The sequence below is a fragment of the Apiospora kogelbergensis genome, assembly GCF_038363985.1.
Source record: "Apiospora kogelbergensis strain CBS 113332 chromosome Unknown utg000006l_segment0_segment0, whole genome shotgun sequence".
Lineage (NCBI taxonomy): Eukaryota > Fungi > Ascomycota > Sordariomycetes > Amphisphaeriales > Apiosporaceae > Apiospora > Apiospora kogelbergensis.
Window position 1 is genome coordinate 2,243,244 of NW_027117423.1, and position 22,293 is coordinate 2,265,536.

The 22,293-nt window shown below is 52.2% G+C and overlaps 7 protein-coding genes across 7 annotated transcripts; 3 read left to right on the forward strand and 4 right to left on the reverse strand.

Moving 5' to 3' along the window:
* Nucleotides 1-528: 528 nt before the first annotated feature.
* PG998_009571 (pleckstrin-like domain-containing protein) lies at nucleotides 529-3,809 on the forward strand (the record flags this gene model as incomplete). Its single annotated transcript, XM_066876387.1, has 4 exons — nucleotides 529-1,089; nucleotides 1,150-1,695; nucleotides 1,778-2,264; nucleotides 2,326-3,809. The coding sequence occupies 4 exons, from the start codon at nucleotides 529-531 to the stop codon at nucleotides 3,807-3,809; spliced, it is 3,078 nt and encodes a 1,025-aa protein (XP_066728543.1).
* Nucleotides 3,810-5,695: 1,886 nt separating this feature from the next.
* On the forward strand, nucleotides 5,696-6,113 carry PG998_009572 (uncharacterized protein; the record flags this gene model as incomplete). Its single annotated transcript, XM_066876388.1, has 2 exons — nucleotides 5,696-5,906; nucleotides 5,986-6,113. 2 exons carry the CDS (start codon nucleotides 5,696-5,698, stop codon nucleotides 6,111-6,113), a joined length of 339 nt encoding a protein of 112 aa, XP_066728544.1.
* A 777-nt stretch (nucleotides 6,114-6,890) lies between these two features.
* Nucleotides 6,891-7,244, reverse strand: PG998_009573 (mitochondrial 37S ribosomal protein mS37; the record flags this gene model as incomplete). Its single annotated transcript, XM_066876389.1, has 2 exons — nucleotides 6,891-7,054; nucleotides 7,133-7,244. 2 exons carry the CDS (start codon nucleotides 7,242-7,244, stop codon nucleotides 6,891-6,893), a joined length of 276 nt encoding a protein of 91 aa, XP_066728545.1.
* Nucleotides 7,245-7,741: 497 nt separating this feature from the next.
* PG998_009574 (Histone chaperone) lies at nucleotides 7,742-9,093 on the reverse strand (the record flags this gene model as incomplete). The annotated part of the gene is made up of 2 exons (XM_066876390.1): nucleotides 7,742-7,971; nucleotides 8,043-9,093. 2 exons carry the CDS (start codon nucleotides 9,091-9,093, stop codon nucleotides 7,742-7,744), a joined length of 1,281 nt encoding a protein of 426 aa, XP_066728546.1.
* Nucleotides 9,094-9,780: 687 nt separating this feature from the next.
* On the forward strand, nucleotides 9,781-10,455 carry PG998_009575 (uncharacterized protein; the record flags this gene model as incomplete). Its single annotated transcript, XM_066876391.1, has 3 exons — nucleotides 9,781-10,152; nucleotides 10,207-10,268; nucleotides 10,320-10,455. 3 exons carry the CDS (start codon nucleotides 9,781-9,783, stop codon nucleotides 10,453-10,455), a joined length of 570 nt encoding a protein of 189 aa, XP_066728547.1.
* A 6,072-nt stretch (nucleotides 10,456-16,527) lies between these two features.
* On the reverse strand, nucleotides 16,528-17,847 carry PG998_009576 (tyrosine-protein phosphatase yvh1 protein; the record flags this gene model as incomplete). Its single annotated transcript, XM_066876392.1, has 2 exons — nucleotides 16,528-17,551; nucleotides 17,801-17,847. The coding sequence occupies 2 exons, from the start codon at nucleotides 17,845-17,847 to the stop codon at nucleotides 16,528-16,530; spliced, it is 1,071 nt and encodes a 356-aa protein (XP_066728548.1).
* A 1,586-nt stretch (nucleotides 17,848-19,433) lies between these two features.
* PG998_009577 (uncharacterized protein) lies at nucleotides 19,434-21,083 on the reverse strand (the record flags this gene model as incomplete). The annotated part of the gene is made up of 3 exons (XM_066876393.1): nucleotides 19,434-19,884; nucleotides 19,991-21,013; nucleotides 21,076-21,083. The coding sequence occupies 3 exons, from the start codon at nucleotides 21,081-21,083 to the stop codon at nucleotides 19,434-19,436; spliced, it is 1,482 nt and encodes a 493-aa protein (XP_066728549.1).
* Nucleotides 21,084-22,293: the final 1,210 nt, after the last annotated feature.

Sequence of the window (22,293 nt, forward strand, 5' to 3'; positions counted from 1 at the left end):
TACTCGATTCGATTCGACTGCCTCTGGTTGGAGTTGTCTAGCAATCTGGGAACACTGAAGAACAAGATTCGGTACCGGACCTTGAAAACGACAACGAAGACAACGCCCGCTTGCCAACTTGCGCAATCACAGTTGACTCGCCATTGTTCATAGCCGCTTTCGATATTCACGTGTCGTGGCAACTTGTGATCACCTTGGTTGATTGCTCTCGAATTGACAGACAGGGGACACCGACCGACACCATTCATCTTCAGTCTACCCCCCTACAGCAGCACTCCAGTCCATCATCACGGACTCCTGTGTACTCTACTTTGCGCACACGTGACAACTCCTCCCACTTTACGGTTCCTGTGATTGTTGGTGCGAGTAATATTCACCAGAAATTTGCGACCAGTACCAAGCCCCCGGGACGAAGCTGTGTCACTCATTTCGCTTCATTCTGACCAGTCTTTTTGTCGCATTCCGATATCGACAAATACTGACGCAGGTCGGGTGAGCGCATGGAGTAGTGCAGAGTTCTGCTTCATTATGGCACATGCCCCAGCCCTGTTGAGGACGCAGACGGCTCCTGTCTTTCCTGGCGCTATGAGCGCTCCACGCCAGAGCCAGCTGTCTGGCTCGACATTCACCACGGGATCGAGCGCATCCTTGACATCAATGGGTTCTGCTAGTACCCTGGTAGGGGGAGGTCCCGTTGTGGCGAGTGTCAATATTATTAACGAGAAAGCCGATGCCTCTCGATCCTTGTACCAGATTTGCGTACAGCTCAAACAGAGATTAACGCAAGTTCCTGGTTTCGAGGTACATCTGAATACCCTCAACGAGCTATCGACTACTGGTGAACATGGAGGGCCCGTGGAGTCTTTGTGGCAACTACTACGGACAGGTTACCCTCTTCTTGCCGTTTACAACTCGCTGCAGCCTGCAGAACCCCTCGTGGTGAAGGATACCGAAGGTAGTGACGCCAAACGGTCGAAGCTTGCCGTCTTCAGATTCGTAAAGGCCTGTTTGGAAAAGCTGATGATTCCCAATTCCGAATGTTTTGTGATCAACGATCTCTTGGGGAACGATACGACGGGGTTTGTCAAGGTACGACCTCCCTTTTCTTGACATTTTCTTTTTACTGCGCTGACAAGTTCTTCTCTTCAGGTTACCTCGGTAATAAACACGGTCCTCGACAATGCCGAGCAGAAAGGCTTGCTGAGGCAAGCCGAGCAGCCATTTCCTGATGATAATGCCGCTGGCGCCGCTGGAGGATCGATGACATATCGCGACCACATTATCAAGGAAATGGTGGACACAGAGCGCAAATACGTTCAAGACTTGGAAAACTTGTACGGGCTCAAAAAGGCCCTGGAACAGCGCGGCGTAATCCCGGGCGACACTGTCCACTCGATCTTCTTGAACATCAACGCAATTCTGGACTTCCAGCGTCGCTTCTTGATCCGAGTCGAGACAGCCAACTCCATGTCCCAGGATGCGCAACAGTGGGGAGCACCTTTCGTCACGTACGAGGAGGGCTTTAGTATCTATCAACCTTTCATCGCCAACCAGCGTAAGGCGGCTCAGGTTGCGAGTCAGGTTTTTGACAAGATCCAGCTGGTGCAGAACCCCGTGGCAATCGACTTCAACACGCTGGATGGTTTCTTGTTGAAGCCGATGCAAAGATTGGTGAAATACCCGCTTCTTTTGAAAGTAGGTTAATCACTTGGGATCGCATGAGACGATGTTTGGGAAAGTACCCCTGTGTACTACATTTAGAACTAACACATTCTAGGATCTTCTCAAGAAGAGCGAGGACCCGGAGACCAAGAAAGATCTCACCCTGGGTATAGCAGCTGCTGAAAGGACTCTTTCCAAGGCCAACGAAGCCGTGGACCGTGACCTACTCGACGAAGCCCTCGAAGATCTGATTGTTAGGGTCGACGACTGGAAGAACCACAGAGTGGACTCGTTTGGCCGCCTTCTTTTGCACGGGATGTATTCGGTTGTCACAGGCCGAAACGACCAAGAGAAATTCGTACGACTTCCCCAACGTCCCTCGCTTTCCGCTTCCAAGGTAACTAACTGGGAACAGTACGAAATCTATCTCTTCGAATGCATTCTTCTTTGCTGCAAGGAAGTAGTGCCGAACAAGTCGAAGGACAAGAAGGATAAAACGAAATCGACAATACCGAAGGTTCGCAACAAGAACAATAAGCTTCAACTGAAAGGACGTATCTTCATGACGAATGTTACCGAAGTGCTGTCTTTTGCAGGAAAAGGTAAGTTATCTCCTATGCTCACTTCTATCCTCGTTTTCAGACTAATAGTACTCGGTTTCAGGCTCATATACCGTTCAAATATGGTGGAAAGGCGACCCAGGTGTGGAAAACTTCGTTATCAAATTCAGTAATGAGGAGATAATGAAGAAGTGGGCGGTTGGCTTGGACCAGCAGAGGAAGGACAACGTTCCTTCTGCTGCCAGCCCAGTGGACCAGTCAGCTCCTTCTTTTACTTGGATGCGCAATACTGAACAGTTGGAGAACCCTTACGCGCAGCAGAACGAAAGTGATGACGACGAGGAAGCGTCTCAGCAAGCCCCTTCAGCTACGCCCAACCTATCCTTTGGCAGTCAACAGCATTCTACAGGTGGCGTGATGGCTCGCAATGCATCACACTCAAGCTTGAGGGCGCGATCTGCTACAGGAGAAAGTGCCATGTCGCTTTCTACTATGGTCCGAGCCCCTCCGCCTCAATATGCCCTGCCAAGGATCCCTCCACCGCTCGACACACGCATGCCGCCCCCAGCAGGCTCGCCTGGCCCTCGTCCTGGAGAGTCGTACTTTTCGCCCACCACTGACTCGCCTGCTTCAACACGGACAAGCACGACTGGTAGCATGCAATTCGGTGCCGGAGCGTACCCTTTCCCGAAAGCCGGAACACCAATGGGCTGGGAGGATCCTACCAATCGTTATACCGCGCCGGCCATGCCTCGAGCGCCCTCACGAGATGGCCCTTCTCCAGTGAACGCATATGGTATGAACGGACGAAACCCCCGTGGACCCTCACTGCCTGCCATGGCCTCAAATTCTGCGCAGAGCCTTGCTGCGCAACAAAGGAGTAGGTCCTATAGTACCCCAGATATAAACGGCCCCCAAAACCAGAGTAGGAGGACGAACAGCAATACTCCTGTACCTGCTGTACCTGGCATACCTGCGCACCTTCACGAAAATAACATCCCGCGATCTCAAACAGGCTCTCCTATGCAGCAGGACCTCCCAATGCGATCCAACACACAAAGCCCTGGCGTCCAGCGTGAGCGTATGCACCAGTCCAATGGCTCGTACGGTGGTAAAATGTCACAATTCCCATCCCAGCCTCTTTACCCGCGCGGAAGCACCCCTGGCCCTGCCCAACAAAATGCACCGGCTCCGCTTCAACTAGACAACAGGTCGGCCGTCTCGCCGGCGCTTGGCACCGCCACACCAGGCAGCGCACTATTCAGCCCAGGAGATGTTCCCACACAGCTCAAGGTGAAGGTGCTCTACGATACTGGTACCTACATTACGCTGGTGGTTGCATTCAACATAACGTATCAATCCATGATTGACCGTATCGACGCCAAGCTCTCCCGGTTTACAGCCAGCTCGATTGGTAGGGGCAATTTGAAGCTGCGATACCGCGACGAAGATGGCGATTTTGTCAACATCGAGAGTGACGAGGATATCCAAATTGCCTTCATGGAGTTCCGAGACGGCATGCGCAACCAATACAACCCCAGCGGCGTCGGGGAAATAGAGCTTTTCTGCGTCGGTGATAGCAGCTGAGCATCTCGAACCTTGGGGCAGATGGATATTATCGATTGCTCCGATCGACCTCCTTTCGCACCACTCACGACGGCATAATTCTTATTTCTTATCATCCTTATCATCATCATCACCACCGAGGCATTGGCGTGGGTGGTTAATAGACCCTCTGAGGGTCAATATGGTCGACAAAATTCACCTTTACATCTGCATGACACTGAAACGGCGTACAGTTCTCCGCATAGACGACGCATCCCATTGATACCACTTTCTGTTTTGTCCTTTTCAACTTTGAAAAACCAAGTCCCTTTGTTATTGCTTCTCCTTTTTATTTGCGACTGATCACGACACTCTCTTTACGACTACCATTCTTGGACATACTTTACGAACCAGGTCAACTTCTTTTGGGGCTCTTGGGTGGAGGCAAAAAGATGTGGACTGGATTTGATACGCTCATTTACTCTTCGAGATACCAGGACGTTTTTGGTTGGTGGAATACCCCATCTGCGCTCGCTCCTTTTTCTCTCTATAATGGACATATAGCTATGCAGCCAGTATATGCTCCAGTGCCTGGGAAGTCAGGGATCTTCTCTGGCCAACAGACAATAATAAAAGGTCACAGCAATGCACCGGGTTGGGTATAGTCCAGCAGGGGGCACAACGAAAACTCCTCGGGCGGTTACATCCTTTCCCCACGCCTTTTCTGCACTTATCGCCCCTGATTTTCCCCATGCTACTCTCTCATATGTTTGTTGCACGGACCGGTGGTAGTTATAAAGCGAAGGCGTCTTTCTGCTTGGGGTTCATTCGAGTACCTTTCTAGCATTCTGATTTGCAAGCGCGAAAGCGAAGGAGCGGTCAGGTTATGTGAGCGATCTTGCGTGTTGGGGGGTTCGATGGCTTTTCTTTTACGGTGAACGAGAGCCAGAGGAAGAAGCGGACCGTTAGGATGGACTCTTCACAGTCCGACGACTATCAGGGGAAGATGGATAGTTGCCAAAGCCTGCTCAATACATTATATAGGAGTGAATATACACTGCAATTTCATGAAACTTTCCAGGTTCTTGTTTGCTTGTTCGTTTTTTTTGTCGGCGAGCGAGAAAGATCACGGAGATCAGAGCCACCATGGGCTTCGGCATTACATATTTGACGGGTTTTGTTATTTCGCTGGAACATTAACCATTGCGGGCGGGTGGACGGAGATCAGGGCTTGCAGGTTGGGAGGGTCACAACGGGAAATGCCAGTACAAGGTTTGAGTACAGCACTTAGGTTAGGCAACGCCGGACGATGTGGTGAGAGATGGTCTCGACCCGGTAACAGCGGAAGATGGATGCCCGTTTGCGATCGACTATCCTATGAGGAAAGGCGGAGGTGCCAATGGCCGCATGCGACTTGTCCCTTTACGTACAGTTACCACTTGCCTTCTCTTGATCGTCACTTATTATATTAGGCTACCTGCCGTTTGCATCTCTGCATATGGTCATGTGGGGGTTTTTGTTTGTTTCCTCAATTCAATCTTACACAGATCAAACGAAGAATGCGCTTCTCTTCGTCCCTCCCATCGCTGTTGGCTGCAGCGGCATCTCTGCTGGCCTCGCAGGCTGCGGCCAAGCCTGAGCAAATCCGCGCGGTTCAAGATCCAATCTTCCACTATTATTTGCAAGCATACCCCCAAGATCGTAAGTACCGATTCATATATTTGTTCTCTGCGTTTGTTCTCTGGTCTTTGGAGCTTCGTCTTCTTCTTGGTTTGTATATCGAAATTCGAAATAGGAGAGAGATATATGACATGGGGAGAAATATTTTAGAGAGAGGGGGAGGGAAGAGACGAAAGGAGAAAACACGGCCTCGTGGGGAAAAGTCGACTGAGGCGGATGACTGACCAGCGCCAGCATCCATCCCCGTCATGGGCCCCGAGTCCAGCAGCGAGTACTTCAACATCGACGGCACCATCCGGAGCACCAACACGAGCCGGTACTTGAGCATCAACGGCGACGACGCGACCAGCTATAAGACGCTGACCTTTGCCAACACGACGGCGGGCGGCTCCGGCACGAATGTATGGGCGCTTGAGGGCGATACCATCATCACGGGGAAGAGCAGTAATTGGGGTCGACGTAAGTCTCCATTCTTTAAATGGAGAGCCAAAGACGTCGGGTTTTCGGGGTCGCTGACTGTAGGGATACTTGCTGGTAGAATTGAACTTCCTTGTCTGCAAAATGGACGGGAACTTCTGGCAGGTCTACCTCCAGACCGGAAGCGCGACGCCAAGCGGCAAGACATGCAGCAACTATCAATCGCTGCATCTGCCGTGTTTGTGCTGAGATGGGGGGATGAAGGGGCGTTTGCATGCCAGCTCAGAATCACATCAGCTAGTCGTATCCCCGGGGGTACGCACCCAAAAGGCGAGGCAGCTTCAAATAGGGGAGCGGATGGTATCTGGCACAATATGTAAAGTCCACTTGCTTCACCAGTCCAGATCTGGTCTCGTTGCGGTAGACCAGAGAGAACACCCGCGTACATCATCAAAGCAGAGAGCGAATTGATTGGAGAGGTCTGCAGTATAGTTTTGTACATGTGTCTGTATTTTTTTTATACATGATCATACACGGAATTTGGACTACGACAGCTCTTTCAAGTCTGCCATTTTCCCTGCTCCTAATTTTAAATCAGAGTAAACGCCCAGTCTATGCTTTGTTACCGGCTTCCTCGCCATACCCTGTGGTATTGGTGTACACTGACTGTAAATGTTTTTTTTTTGTCTATTCGTTTTCCCTTCCCTGGGTACCTGATTGAGGCGTGATGACCCAGGTAAACTCGAAAGAAAGTCCAACTCTGCGTGTTGTCCATAAAGATCGCAAGTGGCTGGTTCCATTGGTGCTCGCCCCGTTGGCGGAGAGAATGGCGATCGGTTGATAAAGCTCGGCCCTTGTGTCGATGACAGGGCTAACAACAAGCTCGCTCTGGAGGTTCCTCTATTGCTCCTCGTACACCAATTGCCAACTGCTCATCCTATTTTCCCTTCGTCCCCGCCAGTCGTCGACGTCACAAGGCAGCGCCCCCTTTTTCGATGCCTTGAGGCGATTCGGTTTTGTCGTCGTCTACCTCTTCTTGACGCCGGCGACCCTGGAGTGGAATCGCGACAAGTGGTAGTTGATTTCGTTGGTCCGCGGCGGTGGCGCCTTGGGCGCATCCATGCAATTGCGCAGGGCCTGCTCCATCTGTGCACAGCCGGTGGTGTTGTATCCCGAAGAAGCCCAGCAGGCTGTGGAGAGCGCGGTTCATGTCAGTAAGATGGCTCCCTCAGCCAAATCGGGTGTGCCTGAGAGGGCGGGTTGCGTACCGAGGACGGAGGACATGAGCTGCATGCAAGGCTGCTCGGGCTTCTTGTTGGGGTTCTTGACGCGCAGCACCTTCACGGGGGGCAGGCGCATGGGTTTTGGAGCGCCCGACATGGTGGCGCTGGAGATCCGACGATAGATAGTATGTGGTGGTGGTGGTGGTGGTGGTGGATGTGGTTCAAGTGAAGCTATTGCTATGCATTGAAAGGTGAGCTCAATTCAAATTTTGGGTCTCGGCTTGATAGGCGCCATCCCGCACCGGTCGGCGGTCGGCGGGAGACATGGCCCGTGCACCCCGCCAGCTCCCCTTTCTTTCAACTAGAGTAGATATCGGTCCTCAGTCCCATGATGGCCTCGATTCAATATGCATTCCAAAAAGCTTACTGTCATCATCGTCCTTGATCGTACATACAGTAGGTAGGTAGGTATCTAAGCAGGCCGTAACTATGAAGTCCCTTCCCCACTGCCTGATTGAAGCGCTGAAAATACATATGCGGACAAGGAGGGTATCGTGACGTATACACACTGAACAGCAGTCGTCGCCTAATTAAGAGACATTTGAGCCTTTGCCCGTGTCCAATTTCGTTTGGGATATGTACAATGACGTTCCCTCAAGCTTCGTCCCCGTCCCCGTCGCCCTCTTCGTCCATCTCCTCGCCCTCTGCATCGTCATCGTCATCATCGTCTTCCGAGCTTGCTCCGGATCCGTCACTGTCTGCTTCGCTTCCAGGGTCGTAGTCTTCCTCCTCCTCATCCTCCTCGTCTTGTAATTGCTGTTCCAGCTTGGCAGCCCTCTCTAGCTCGGTCAGGCCGTCATCTTCGGCCTCGCCATTAGCCTCCCCTTCGGCACCCTTTTACCACCCTTTGCGTTCTCCGCAAGCTGCATCTTGGCCTTCCGTTGATCCGCCATACTCCTATCCTGAAGGCCGTGCTTCGCGACATACTTTTCGTTAATGCCGCCGTAGTCCTCTTGGTCTATCATGGCAAATTCCACCTCTTCTGTCGCCCCCACGTCCCCTTCCTCATTGGTGAAGATTTCAACCACCATATTGAAGGTGCGCTGCAAGACGCTGGTGTAGCTGATGGCCGCGATTCGGTCTAGCGGGATGAACATCAAGGGCTTCTTGAAGCCCCAGAGGATGCCGTTTTCGAGGAAGAACAAAAAGCCGTCCTTGGAGCCCCGGAACGCCTTCACGTGTACCGCCTTCTCTTTCGGCCTGTGCGACTGCTTTACCAAACTGTGGAACTTGGCGGGGTCGGTGGCAACGACGTGAACGCCCTTGGAGCCTGCCTGAAGGCACTTGTTGATCGCCCAATGGAACAGCGTGCTGTACGAGTCCGAGACGGCTGAGGCCGCGCTGGCGTTAGGGCCACCTATCGCGCCGGGCTTTGGCGCGCCTGCCGAGACCGTGAAAACAAGGGGCTCCGTCTCCGAGGGTGTAGAGTTTTTGGAGAGAGAAGAGAGATATGAGTCTGGCGGAAAGATAATATAGTTATGCTGCACCTGGGTCTTTTCGGGGACGGGGATGTAGAAGGCGTATTCGACGTCTTTCCAGGCATAAATCATGCCAGCGACGGGCGCAGTGGTGTTGGGGAGTCGGGCGTACAGATGCTGGGCCGTGAAGCACAGATCAAACTTTTTGCGCTGGGGGACCGAGACCGAGATGTCCTTCACTTCGAGCAGAATGCTCTCGGAGGCGACGTCTGCGCTCGAAGCGGTAGCTGCGCCATTGGCGGCGACGGTGCCATTTTTGCTGGCGCTGGGCTCAATGTCGACGCGACGGCGCTTGAGGGCCGGTTCTGAAGAGGAAGGGTCACCGATCTGCTCGTAGACAAAGTCGGCGATGTTGTTGAATAGCTGGACCCTCGAGGGGTCATCGGCAGCCTTTTCGATCCCTTTCAGAATGTCGGGTCTGGACTTGAAGACGACACCTAGCTTCCGGGTGTCTAGTCCGCCAAGCATGATGGCGGGAGGTAATCAAGGCAAGTGTTCCCCGGTGTGTTTCGTCATGCAGGGTGTAGAGTAGAAATGAAATGGTCCGAGATGGCGCATCGAACAAGAACAGAAAGCTAAACTGATCTGCTGCTCGTCTGGTTTGAGAGCAGGGAATCGTTAATTCAGGCAAGGCTGCAGAAATCCGAAATGCAGCGAGTGGTTGATGTTACCGCGCGCCAATGACGAAGTTGTTTGATGGTGCCTGGGCTCCTTATCGAGGAATCTTTATCTTAGGGGTTCATTAGTGCATGTGTACCTTTGGTTCAGTTGATCTTCAGCCTCAACTCCTTAGGCCTTCAATACAAGATATCCGAACCACTCTGCGCAAGCAACGGGTCTGTTGGTCTGCCATCAATGATATAGTACATAATATATGGCAATGACTCTGTTTCGCATCCGTCCAAGTTTCCTGGGCAATATCTCGCGGCACGGGCGTCCAGAATCTTGGAGCATCGAAATATAAATTGTATGGGATTCGGGAATTAGCGCTGGTCCCTGACTGATGTCCCACCAATCGCCCGCCCAAAGCACAGCCCCGCCAACAGCTGGCCCGGGGGACCACGGCGAAGTGTCAAGTACGACGGCCTCAATCACCCACTCATTGCATTCCACCGGAAAGTCTCAAGCCTGCTTCTACCTCTGTCCCTAATCATCATGTCCCTTCCCAACGTATGGCATCACCGGAAGGTCGCCGACTCATCGGCCAAAGGCTGTGACTTGTGCTACAAGCCCTCTACGAGCGTTCTTGTCACGCCGGACAAGCAGGATCACTTCTACATCTGCCAGGCTCATCTCAAGGAAGTTCGCTTCTGTAAGCCCATCATTGACCAAGCTGCTGTCGATGCCAAGAAGCAGAAGGAGAACGACGATGAGATCATCGCCCAGGCAAAGAAGGAGTACGACGAGAAACAACGCAAGAAGAAGGAGGCTGAGAAGTCCGGCGACAAAGACTCCAAGGGTAAAGACAAGGACAAGGGCGATAAGTCAGAGGATGAGAAGAAGGACGACCCCAAGCCAAAGGATCAGGTTCGCCAGCTTCCCAACATGAGATCCTAAAGCAGTTATGTTGACACCTGACAGGACAAGACCAGCACTGAGAAAGCTTCTCAGGACGAAGAACCGCGGGTCTTCGAGCTGCAAAGGTTGCCCCGCTTAGCAAACTCGCTTTCTTTACCTAGACTGACTTGATGCAGAACTTTCTATCAACAACGACTTACCAAGAAGCGGCAAGCTGAGGAGCGCAAACGGCAAGTCGAGATGTCTCGACGAAACCGTGAAAGACTCAGCAACCCTTCCTTCTTCCCAGCTGTTCCCAAGGATAACCCCTGATATCTTCGCCGGCGCTGCATCTCCGGGATGCTTTCCAGTGCATCCTATCAAAGACCGTCCACTGCCGGCGCCTGCACCATGCGCTGCACTGTCAACCAGAACCCTGCCACATGAAGCCCTCAACCCTATGACGGTGCAAGTCCAAAGCACTTTAGTCGCAACGCGGGAGGATTCTCACGTATAGGTACCATCATACGACTCGGAAGAGTCCCATGCCTCAGCAGGAGCAGGAAGAAGTATCCTAGATGCAGCTCGACTGCATCACCAAGACCAATATGCACTCTTCTCGACGCATGAAAGGTGTTGCAATTCCGATTGGTCGTCAAAGCGTCAACTGCCTGTGACTGTGGCTGCCGGCAACGACCACGAAGTATGAGGTGAACTTATACCGCTCTTCAGTACGGCAATATTACTGGTGCTCCGTATGTAGCACCTATGACACGTAGCAATGGCAATCGCAAATCGCATCACCCTCGACCCGAGGCTTTCATCCAGAACTCGATCCTTTGAGCCTGTATCCGAACGTCGGCCCAGTCATACGAGTTTGTCTTACCGCGATGCGCCTCACCCAACTCCGCAGCAAGCCTCGTTACTTTTGAGAGCAAGCATATACTTAGTCTCACCGCTATGATGATTTCCCGATGACGATTCCCCAAAGCCTCCCGCGGTCGTACTGCTGTCGACTAGTTGGTTATGGCATTTCGACCACGGTGCCGAAGAAAGCCGTGGCCAGCAATTCCGCAACTATATTGTCACGCACGACATGGATCTATCGCTACTCTACAAAAGGCCAGAGTCTCATCGGAATTATCAACTCGAATGGTATTCTGACCGCACTTCTTCTGCTGCTCCTTTCAGCCCATGGGTTTTGCGCACACCTCAACTGGGCTAGTGCTTACCTCTCGCGTAAAAGCGCGGCCGCCATACATCTGACATGGCCTGGAGCAATCAGATGGGTCTGTATTGGTTGGGGTGGCAGGCTGTCCCCAATCAATGTGTGGATATTGGTTGGGTATTGCATGCGTCCTCCGCAAAGGCATCGGGTGACAAGGCATCGTCAGTTCTGCAGATTATAGTTCAATACTTATTGGCGCCCAGCTTCCAAACCTAGCGGAAGTATACCGCGGACGGAGTACATTCATTTTGCAATACGACGTAATATCACGCAGAGATGCAAACTGCAGACGATAGCCGACCATTCATCTCCGCCTTGATGAAATTCGCCCGTCTGACGGGTATTACCGCGGTCCCATTTCCCTCTCACTAACACGTCAGCTCAAGATCCATACTTTGTATTCCAACAGCGGGTTTACGGTGCTGTCAAGGGCTTATCGCCAAATGGATACCAATATATCTTACTGAACCCACGGCTTTCCGAATCTTGATAATCCCCCGCAGGCCTAGAACGCTACCATGGCCCCGGCCAAGGCCATTGACCATCTCACTCGCCCTCCTTCCTGGGCAAGGCATATTAGAAACAGACGGATAGTGCAGTATCCAAGTCCCCAGCTTATCATTGGGCCAATAGTGATCTACACAGAAGCCGGCTAGTGCATATTCACGATGCCTACAAATACGCGGGATATATGAACCTATGGGGTATATCTGCGGGGGCCGTCTGCAGCCACGGCGTGACCATCTTCCTGGTATTATAGCTGCCCCAAGCAGGAAAGAAGAACGAATTTGCGTCGGCCTACAGTATAAACAAGAATACCGATCAACTGTCTACCAGGTTTGCAATGATCGGGCACGTTGAGCGTATTTCGATGCGCTATACGGAGCCAGAATGCTGGCTCCACTGGGGGGGGGGACCGACATGTCGCAACGGCCTCACACAAACCCCAACCTCTTCTGCTCGAGGATTTTTTTCTGAAGTACATGAAAATACCTTATCCGCTGCCTACATGTACAATATCTGACACGTCAGACCCCAAGCCATGTACAGCACCCACAGCACCATCAAGTCACCTTGCCTGTTCACCCACCCACAACAACAACTTCAGGTGACAAGTTTTCCCACACCAGACTGGGCATCAGTAATGCGATGATGGCCTTCTCTGTTCGGCCACCCCATGGGGTGGCCGACATTTCGGACTGAAAAAAGCTCCACATCCGACACCGAGCCGGGAGTGAAGGTGGGGGTCCGATTGCTCACGTATGCTAGCCTGATGTAATGGCATCTAGTCAAGCTACTCATCCCACACGGCTGCTGTTGTTATCTGCTGGCATAGCTGGGGGTTGACCGTGACCCAGGACCAAGTCGATGGGGTCCTGTACAACATGATAGAAGAGGTACACTCTTGTCCATACCCCTTTTCTACCTCGCTAGCTACGTTCTAGCATCAGCATCTCAGTTGGAGGCGTGAGAATCTTGTTCTGAACAAGGGCCGGTTATTAGGAGGCTTATCAAGAACCATGGTTGACGTTATTTCCGGGTACATCTCGGTCACCTTGACGACATACTGATTAAAGTACGTGTTCTACACGTCGCTGGTGGCGGGCATCGAACCGGCGTCCCTATCCATTCAGTTTGTTCGCCAGATTATACACTGCTGACAGTGCAAGAGTGACACTGTCTACCTACATGGATGACCAGACACACGAATACATCTTTCGAGTCGTGCGGCTTTATCGCCATGAACGGGGACAACATGCTTCAAGCACTGTAACGAACTCGTGGCTGAAACCCCCACGACAGGAAAGGGCGTTTTCCTTCTCGTTACCACATACGAGACCTGCGTTGTGGCTTGCACCACATTTCGCTGCGTGTTTCAGTCTGATGGCGGCGCTTCCCAGTGCCCCTTCTCGCCCACTCGGGGCTGCTTGCGTCGTAACCACGATAATTGGCGGAGGCGCCGGGTTTGGGCGGATCGTCCGGTGTAGCACCGGTGTAGCACCGGCGCGGGTATGACATCCCAGCCATTCCGAATTTTGCCTGCCGCGGTGGGGGCTTTCTTCCCTGCGACTCTCGGTGCACTCGGCGAGTCGGTGTGAGGACCAGGACGATATCCCCCTCCTCCGCTCATCGTGATGACAGGTGTTGATCCCCCCTTTGGTAATACAAATCCCGACTCATTCGGAAGTACCGCTGTGCGCTGATTGGACGGGAAGCCCCGGCTCCCTACTTCGGGGGTTCCCTGTCCGGTATGCAGGCGGCGGTGCCTTATTTGGGAAACGAGGGGTGTTTGATGGTTCATTATATGTATACTTCATTGAGAAACCATGTATATTCGGTACTCCTTTTGCCGTCTACTTACTCTAATTGGAGCTCGGTGACCTGCTGGCCCTTGACCAGCAAGCCAGGGGGCTGACTTGCCTAGCTCTCTCCTTGACCGAGCAAGCAAACAATCAAAATTCACGTCAGAATTCACTCTCTCACCTGAAAATAGGTTGCTTGCTACTCAATACGTTCATCGCAGCCCTTTCCTTCTTTTTCTTCTTCTTTTCTTTTGCTTACCGAGCCCGAGCGGAGCGGCCGCCCGCCAGGCCCGCCGCATCTCGATTAAGCATATCGGCCGAAAAAGGAAGCAGACGGCACGTTACCAGTTCAGCTGCGGGAGGATTTCCGCATTTGAAAAAAAAAACCGCTCTTTGTTCCTTCTTTGTGGCTTGCCAACCATTGGTGAGAGTCAACTTAGGGCTATCGCCCAGCTGGCACTCTCGGCTGGCTGGCTGATGTCCTGTTTGTTCTTTCGTTTGCTTTCTCCCTTGCTCACCCCCTGATAGTTTCTAAAGGGGTGTCTATCTATCGGCGGAGGTGCCCCCGCCACATTCCACCAAACACATGTTCTCTTGATGAAGCCACCTCGCGAATGAGGCATCGGCGCGGAAACAGGGCGCGGCGAGTGATACAAACACCCGCCGCAGCGGCCCGATAGATGGTGGAAAACGCAATTGGTCTAAACCGTGAACCGAGCCTAGTGGCTGCCTCGGGAAACCGGGGTCTGGCTAGTAAATGATGGTTTCGTTCACTTAAAGTCCAAGATGAGTTTCATAGTCGCCAAGGAGAAGGGCGTATATCATTGCCTTCCCGTCAAAGCCCAACTTGGGCCGAATCGGGGAGAGAGATAGAGAGAGAGAGAGGGAGAGCAAAATATGAGAAGAAGCACGGTGCCTCTGACGCAAATGGCGTGTCTGTACAGGCCACCTGGCTACCTGATCTTATGATTGTCAAACTTGAAAGCCATAATCTCGCCACAATGCCTTCAAAGGGATGGCTTGTATGTCGGCGTCACCGCGGGACTCGTCACCTTTCTTCCCTCGGGAAGGAACCATCGGATCCTTGTCGCGTGCTTTGATTCCCCGCGGGGAGTCATTGATGACAGCAATTGTGTAGTAAGAGTATGGTCTTTTGATAACTTCGGCAAGGAGAGGTTTCCATATATAGATCGCCTTATCCCCCTTGCAGATTCCGTCAAGGGCGGATAATGATCCCCCGCGTGCGTAAACCCCCACGGCAAGAATCCTTCCAGGTACCAAATTGTATGCCTAAAGTGGGAAAATCCCACAGGTAGGGCTGAATGATGATTGCCCCCTCCTAGCGCCTCTCCGTCGGTGTCAATGCGTAGTCCGAAGAAGGGAAACTTAGGAATCGAGATGCCCGGAAAGGGGCTAGCCATTGTCGCAAGTTGAGTAGCCGTATGTTGCTTTCTCGGCGGCTATGAAAGCTGATACGACGAGTCAGACAGCATTAGCAAGTATTTGACCATGTTGGATGGAGTATGGAGGATCCAGGCAACTAACTAGGCCTCACCAGCCCGGCTTTCGGGTGCCAAGGTCAAGAGAAGAGCTTCCTCTAGATGAGCTACGCCAAGAAGCGGCACATCTTGCTACGTAACTTGATCGACAAGGGTACACGCGATGAAAGAGAGTCTCATTCAGGGATATCACTACTCCAAAGAGGGACAAGCTCCTGGCGTGTCTCTTATGTGACGCACGCCCCAGCCAGCCAAACAATGGCGGGAGGGGGTTCTGGTCTGCGAGTTGAACTACTGTCGACAGCGTTCCCAGTCCGCCAAGTGGACGTCGATCTCTGTCAACGATGGATCCTGAATCCTGAATCCGGGATGATGCTGCAACCGAGTGCGAAGGAGTACCAACATGCGTTTCATTACCCTTACCGCGGTGTCGGGGCGTTGTAGTCGCATCTGGCATAGCAGGCACTTTTCGAATGCAACCGGATGATCCGGCCCCTGTCTTCAGCTTGCGTTGGCCAGGCTTCATATGACAGACGAGACAAGCATTTATCTTGGCAAAGGATCCTGATCAGGTCAGTCAAGTTAGGATCACAAACGAGGCAGGGACTTCGTGTGTCCTTTCGCGTTGCGCATGTTGGATTGGACAGAGCTTGGTAAAGCTACCAAGCCAGTACTTAGAGCAAGCTACGATGCCTTCCTTCCAGGGGCAAGATGGCCTAGTGATGAACGCATTTCTATCGTGGCCATGCACTCAGGGTCCTTATCAATGCGAATCCGACGTATAACAACACGTCCGTTAAATGAAACCGCGGTGAGCCTACATGCCAATATTTCAAGTCATCAAACATCTAGAGATGTATTGACCGGACTTGTGCAGGATATTGCTTCGTTGCCGATAATACAGTTGGACAAGCGATGGCAATAGGACAATGTCCTATTCGTAAACACTGGCGTGTGTTAGCCCAGTCCCACCGTAGTCTGAACGTAACGGCACACACAAACACAGTTCTTAGGCATAGAGCGAGCCTACATGGCAATGTATGCTAGCCAGCTTCGATGGTAGGTAATTGATCTCAGCTGACCTGTCATTGTGAAGAAGATAGTCAATCCACCGCCTGAGGCACAGCAAAGAGCGCAAGGCGTGCATATAGCAAGGTCCGCCCGGAGGATTACATGGGTTGGCATAGGCGAGGTGTTTACATATGAATGTCATCAGCGGGGAAGAGGAGCTTGGATCACCAGTCCAACGTCAGCAGTCAACTGTAATATAGCTCTTTGCAGCCTTTGCCGTCTGCACGTAAGATGGAAGGATTTATGCGGGCTGAGTGGCTTGGAAGTAGATCACTCTTTTTCTATTTATTGCCGTTGCGTCGTTTTAGAGGTTGCCGCTTCGGGGAGGCATACGGATGGACGATCCGGCAGAGCGATCAGACTCGTCGACTCTGCTCCGATTCAATGAGAAGGCCGGACACACCCACTCGCGACAGCTGCACCTTAGCCCTTGCCATGCGAAACGACCGATCTGGGCGCCGCATTTGGTGTTGGGGCAGCTTAGTCGTCCATCAAGTGCGCCTTCCTCGAGTGCTGGTCGCATCCAAGACAGCGTTTCCACAAAGACGTGCCCGCAAGCCACGGCCGTCTTCGCCTCGTTGCCTGTGCCATTATGTTCGATGATAAACTGAGAATTGGCCAGTACTCGGCGGCACTTCTTGCACCTCAACTCTTTCTGGGCATCCTTTGATTCCATGGGCGCGGGTTGATCCGTCGTCCCGCAAGCCTCATCTTCAAAGCGAATCCACTCGGTTTCGGGAGCCATGTGCGCAGCTCTTGATTCTTCTAGCTTACGCTCGTAGAGCCATTTCTGATAGATGGGGTGGCCTTCGACGGCTCCGTCGCTGTTGGCAGGGCAGCCCATCTCCCACCACATCTCAAGCTGCCGCATGAAGCCCGGATTGGGCTCTGCGAGTGATCTTGCCTCCCGTATATGTTCCAGGGCTTGGGCAATCGCGTCCTTCGCCGTTTCTCGCCGCTGAGCGGTAGTCTTGGCTGACGCCTCAAACTGCTTTCCGCCGTAGCGATGCGGGTATTTGTAGAGAAGATAAGCTATCGCACAGCTCACCGACCGAGACTTCCCCATAGCACAATGCACGAATACAGAACCAGGGGAGGTTTCTGCGCCATGATCGGCCGCTGGCGGGTATAGGCCGCGGTCAATGAAGCGCACGGCAGATGAGAAGTGAACAAGGAGATCTTCATCCTCCATGTCATCCACATCAATAGACATATGCTCAAATTTCTTGGCTTCCTCGCCCCATCCCTCAAAGGAGTACTTGATGACAGATAACACATGGTCTATGTTCCTCTCCTGAAGCAGGTCAGGTTTTCTCAATGCAAAGACCCTGTTCATTATCAGTGTCTGTTTTGGCCAAAGGAGGTGGATATGGCGGGGCGGCTCAATGGTATGGAGAGGTTAGACGTCATCCATCGGTCGACTATACGTTGCTGCCAGGCAGAAGCCAGTTGACAACAGTGGCAGACTGCAGACAAGATGAATGCAGACATGTTGCAGTGCATAGCCACGACTTGTGCATGAGGAGAGTTGACAGGTAGAATGGAGCTCGGTGAAATTCCAATGCAGAATTGCTTACCCTCCTACATAGAGGTTGTCCTTGCCAGGTATCCGGTCGAGTGCCATGTTGGTTGGTAACTGTAAGTCTTTGAAGGGATTGTCAGTACATGTGTGACTAACTTGTAGATTGGTGCTGACTAGAAGAAGTACACCGCGTCTCCTTTCCGGGCAGATGCGGACATGATAGTATCGCCCAGAGCGTTTGAAGAATAAGCGATGGCGTCAACGTGATTCGCCGCCGTGACTGCCTGCAGGCATTGCTTACCTGCTTTAGGGTATATGTTATGTCAATGTCAATGTCGAAGAGTGAAGTCGGCAAGCAAGCTAGCAAGCAAGCAAACAAAGCCTTACTCACCCACAGCATTCACTTTTTTCGGATCTGGGGGTTCTACTTTCCTGCCTCGGAGGTCCTTCCCGGTACGTACCCTTTGGAATAAATAGCCTTTTCTTCACGCTTTACCCCTCGTCGTAGCGGGGCAGCTGCACTTGACTTTGGCAGGCAGGTAAGATAGGGCTGAATCATGTGATGAGCCTGCGGAAAAGCCCAGAAGCCTAGAAGCCTAGAAGCGAAAATAACAAGCGTGCAAGGGACGTGCAATTAATTACCAGACCAAATGGGTCGTCAGTTGTGTTCTCATTGTAGAGCCTAACGACCAAAACACTATCCCTTGCGCTCTCACTGCCTTACTTGCATTAGCTAATGCAGCAAGCAAGCGAGCAAAGCACGCAGGCGGGTGGTCGCGCAAGAAGGTGGGGGCCAAATCTAGATCTCATGTCGGCCGGGCGTCACGGTCGGCCAACGGCGACCTGTCGGTTGTGTCGGGCTAACAACACATTTCACACCCGTTGGACATTGGTAACATGGCGGTAGATGTTTGATTGTATTGTAGGATTTCCTCCTATATTGTTATGTTGTTTTATGCTTCTTTTGATATTCTGGATTTGTATGCTGTAGAGTTCGACCTTTCTGTTTTCCCCATTGGTGCAAGGCCAACCCCCTTCAACCCACGCTCGTCTACATTTAAATATGCAGCTCAGCTAACCCAGTAGACGCCTTTTCGTGTAAGTCATGCCCAACTCCCCTTGATGATGCGAAGGCTATGCCGTAAAACCAGTACTGTACAATGGAGGCCCATTCCAAGCCTTCTTCTCGTAGCACATGCCCGAGCACGCAAACCAAGTATAACGTAAGCTCAGTCGCTCACTTACTGCCCCAATACCAGGCAGTGACACACTGCCCACAACTGCCCATGCCACGGCATCAATCAAGAGCCTACGCATGTCCCACATGAGGGAAATATCGAGGCCGTCTATCGTGAGATGGGACCTCCCTGCAACCTAGCCGTTGTATTGCAGCAGCGCAGCATTCAAATCGGTGTGAGGTGGCAGTCATCGTACTTGGACCACTAAGATGGCGAGGGCTGCGCCACCCCTTGGCGAGAAGAGACCTTTTCCGTTTTGGGACTGGCCTTTCTTCCACATACGATATATGACTGAATTGGGTTATGCGGGAGATCGGCAGAATTGCGACCAAGGATTTGTATACTTGCGTGCCCAATGTAACCGCCGCTTGGGGTTTCGTTTCTCGAGACCCCCAATGCATTCCCATAACCCAATGACTCTCCGGATCACATGACTAGTTGTGCCTGAAATCATCGTGGTTGGGGAGGCTCCTCCTCAATCATGCACGCGCTTTCAAGCATGTTGGTCCATTTCCCGCTTGTTCCTGCATGGCTGTGCTTGAGATGCTGTCGAAAATGGTCCGCTCGGAAGAACTTCTTGCTGGAATTACACTCGCGGAACTTGTGCACCTCTTGCAAATGGCGGAGTCTGTCGTCCCAGTCGTGTTCTGTGGTCTGGCGGTTGCGGCCGCTGCCACCGCTGCGCGCAAACTCATCCCCGCAATAGCCACAAGCGTCAGCTTCGCCTGGCCTATTGCTACTTTCGTGGAATGCCTTATCATAGCCTGCAACATGCAGGGCCGAGCACGACCAGCTATGCCGCCTAACATGCAAGCTGTTTTGATGACGTTCTGCCTCATTCTTGTTCTTGAAGCGATTTCCACAAAAGGAGCATTCATATTGCTTCTCTGCCGCATGTGCGCTAATGTTGGCAAAAGAGTCAGTCTTACATGCGCAAAAGGAAATAAGAAAACAAAGAACTGATTGGCCCGGCTCCCTAGCAAGGGGCGGGATGGCGTATTGCTTACCTTAGCTCCTCAGCCGTCTCAAACTTCTTGGGCTTTTTAGGACAGCACTCGCACATGAAGAAACCTTGGATTCTAGACATGGTAGTCTTAGACACATCCGAAAGTTTGCGAGGAGAAGCAAGTGGTCGGTTATCGCTCAAATTTCGGTGGTGTGGGATTCCTCGAGAGATAGAGGATTGGGGCGAATGGGTTAGAGAGATCGGGGTGCTGAAAGGTGAATTGCAGATACCATCCACAGGCGAGAGCCCGTTGGGAGATACTCGTCCAAACGAGTTGCCGCTGGTCATGCTAGTCGCAGCAAGGGATATGTTCGAGGCGTATGATCCGCTTCGCCCAACTGAAGATACAGAAGAGATGGACATGCTGCCTTGGGGAATCACCGTCAACCGAGGGGTTGGAGACTGTCGCGAGGCCCCCTCGCGTCGGCGTAGTAATTCTCCAGAATTTGGCAGGCTCTGCATGACCAAATCATCCCCCGGAGGTGAAGAAGCCCGTCTTTTCAGCCCCATCCTCTGGTACTCCGAGCGTCCTGAGTCATCGATGTGAAGCCTCTTGATACCCGATGTTTCTTCCATGGGGAAATCTGTCTCATCCATGTTGTCGTAGCTGGAGACAGTTGCATCATCAGGCAGAGAGCCGCTGTTAGTACGCCGGCTACGGAAGAGAGGTGACCGGTCTGAATCAACGGGCTCAATAGGCGAACGATAGTCATTGCTGCTGGCTCCAGAGAAGGGGAGACCTCTTGGTGAAATGGCCGACTGCAAAGGACTGTCCGATGTTTCAGCTCCAAAGTTGCTGCTAGTCCGAATAGGCAACGACAGGTGCGGGAGCAGTGATTGGCGGTTTTCAGTTGAGCCAAAACGCGGGTGTGCATCATTGACTGATGAGCCAAGTGCAGATCGTTTTGGAGGCTGGGCAGAGAACTTTTTGAGTAACGAGTTGTCGTAGTCGTTGCTATCCCGGGGCCTGTACTGGTCATGGGACATGAAGAGCTTCTTTGGCAACGAATCCTGAGGTGACGGCCTGGAGGTTGAAGCATGTGAGTGGCCAGGACAAAAGCACATGCAGTCATGATATTAACTTACAGGTTCATGGTAGATGCCAGGCTATGGTAGCCTTCATCCTTCATGGATTTGAGGCTTTCCCCTTCTCATATAGCTTGGGCCATCTGTGTCAAGACTGTGTCCAACGCTTTCAAACCCCCGACTTCCCAATTTGAAAGACCCTTCAAAGTGATCACGAGGGGGCTGCCGAGCGATATCGAGCGACGGACCATCGACCGGGACATACCTGGGGGGTGGTAGCGGTGGAGGTGCGATGTCGTTTTCGGTACGCGGGCGATTGTTTGGTATCGACATGGGATTGGATGCCAACGTTGGCGAAAATGCAGAAGGATATGACGGGTGACCTCTGCCAGAGTTTCCTCTCGTCCGGTCATCAATGTATATGGGCGGAGGAGCCCTCGGGGCGTATCGTGGGGCCTCCATATCGATACTTTTTATTTGCTTCTCCCTTGCTCGCCTCCTTCAAGTTCGGACCGAGTAATACAGCAGTCGATTGCTCTTTCACAATAGCCAATGATCCCAATTGCCACGGCGGAAGATCAGTCCTCAGGACAGCTGTACTGTATGCGCCAGCCAAGAGATCGAGGCGAATCCGGATCACTCCAATTATCGAATTGGGAGTGTCGATTTGGCCCGGCGGGGAACAAGCGATGAGTAGCCAAAGAGGCCTCGTACTGGTTGGGTATGCGTTCCGTGGCTTGGTATTTTGTGTGAGACGCCAGCGAGACGGGAGGAATTCGCGGTGGGAACGTTGGCTGTGGCAGTGGTTCGTATCGGCGGTTCCGAGTATAGGACTGGTGTCTGGCTTGCCTCTAGCAGACCGAGTGTGCTTTTTGAATGACGGAGGCAGTGTAAATGCTATACAAATCCCCCAAATGCAAGATAACGGGAAAAAGGAGTTGTTAGGAAAGAAAATGCATATGCAAATAAAAAGTACAAGCCGTCAGAAAACAAATCGTAACGCTGTAGTCATAGAAAATGGTGATAATCGGCCCAGGGTGGTGACGACTTTACTGGCTAGTATGCATAAGGGCCTCGATGCTCAGCCAAGTATAGAACGTAGCCAGTTATAAGTCTTCGAAGCCGACGCGGAGAAAAGTCCAGCGAGCCCAGTTTCTTCAAGTCCGTGGGTTAGACAAAAGTCGAGTCGTTGAGAAGAATATGTTGATATATTGTCCCCTCGTGTCTCTTTCTTTTTTTTTCTTTCTTTCTTTCTTTCTCTCTCTCTCTCTTCGTCGT